The 1,697-nt window shown below is 34.9% G+C and overlaps 1 protein-coding gene across 1 annotated transcript; it reads right to left on the reverse strand.

Annotated features, from left to right (window-relative positions):
• Positions 1-1,101: 1,101 nt before the first annotated feature.
• LOC145574676 (uncharacterized) lies at positions 1,102-1,482 on the reverse strand. The gene has a single exon (XM_081632519.1). It carries the CDS (start codon positions 1,480-1,482, stop codon positions 1,102-1,104), a length of 381 nt encoding a protein of 126 aa, XP_081488645.1.
• Positions 1,483-1,697: the final 215 nt, after the last annotated feature.

Raw genomic sequence — 1,697 nt, forward strand, 5'->3', positions numbered from 1 at the left:
TCATTATTTAGAAATCGAATTATGAACATACCCTTCTTTAATGGTATCACCTTATCAACATTCTTTTCTCTCCAAATTCTCTTACAAAAACCTAGAAAAGCATTCAAATAAGGATTATTACCCATCACATAAGCAACAACCCCCAATTTTCAGTAATCTAGTTCATCAGAAACATCATCAAAAGATAATTGCAATTTCGGCTTAGTCTGATTTACCTCAATCGCAGATGCTCTGTTTTCCTCCAATCGAACAGTACCCCGAGTTGCAGGGTCGGCCATAACATTCAACCAATCATTCAATTGCAACTTATGCCTTAAACCTTGAATTAATTCCTGAATCGATTGAGCTGGAGATAGAATGAAATTCTCCAGTTCATCTGCATCATCGAAGTTCAATTGTGGAATACCCTCTCCATTCATCCTCGATTTCATCTTCACAATTGTGCTCACTAGATTCACCATGTCAATCCCTTCACGAATCTGTAATTTTTCTTGGCTCTCTCTCACTCTATTGGAATCCTTGTTCGCTAGTTTTCTCGCCATTGCAGAGGTTTAGAGAGAGAAGACTTTCCTAGAGAGAGAAAACTCCTTTGGGCCAACTTATTGGGCCCCTAAATTTCCAATAAGTTGGTCCACTCATTTAAATGGGATTGACCCAATTAAAAAATACTATGTTACCTCTATTCATGATCCATTTTATTTATACACACTTACACTTTATTTAAATAAATAATTTCATTTTAAAATGAAGTAAATCATTTTAATAAATAAAATAAAATAAAAAATATATATATATATATAATAAAAATACGGAGTATTACAGTCTACCCCCCTTAAAGGAAGTTTCGTCCTCGAAACTTGAACACGAAAACCATAAACTTTGTTCAAAACTTATTTTAAATCATATTTTTTCCCCACTTGATAAAATATTTTCTTAATACTTATTGTAACTGTACTTTTTGTAAACTTTCTTGATCTTTTTCTTTCTAAACTTTGCATAAAATTATGCAAAATATACTAAAATTGCTTGAAAATAAGGTAAAAAGTGCGAAATTCTACCGCTTTCTACCCCCTTAAAGAAAAGGAGTTACGTCCCTATAAGTCACCTAACCTCACACAATTGATGGTACTTCTTTCTCATCTCATCCTCGGCTTCCCAAGTCGCTTCCTTAGTCTCTTGGTTTGACCACAAAACCTTTACTATCTTGACATCTTTCTTGCGTGTACTACGCAGTTTACTATCAAGGATCTTTACAAGTATTTCTTCATAGGTTAGGCTTTGGTCTAGTTCTATATTCTCAGGTTGAAGGATATGCGACTTGTCTGGGATATACCTTCTCCATTGAGAAACATGGAACAGACCGTGCACTTTGCTACGGTCCGTAGGTAATGCTAACCTACAGGAAACCTTTCCTATTCGTTGCAAAAACTCATTTGGTCCAATGTACTTTGGATTCAACTTCCCTTTGTTTCCAAATCTCATAAATCCCTTTATTGGTGAAACCTTAAGTAAGACTTTATCACCAATTTGGAATTCTTCTTCTCTACGCTTTAAATCCGCGTAACTCTTTTGTTGATCCTAGGCCCCTTGGATCTTAGCTTGTATTTTTCTCACTTACGTTTTTGTTTTTTCTATCAATTGAGGACCTAGGATTATTGACTCACTAATGTCACTCCAACATAGTGGACTTCTACACT

This window comes from Chenopodium album, chromosome 2, assembly GCF_948465745.1.
Source record: "Chenopodium album chromosome 2, dcCheAlbu1.1, whole genome shotgun sequence".
NCBI lineage: Eukaryota > Viridiplantae > Streptophyta > Magnoliopsida > Caryophyllales > Amaranthaceae > Chenopodium > Chenopodium album.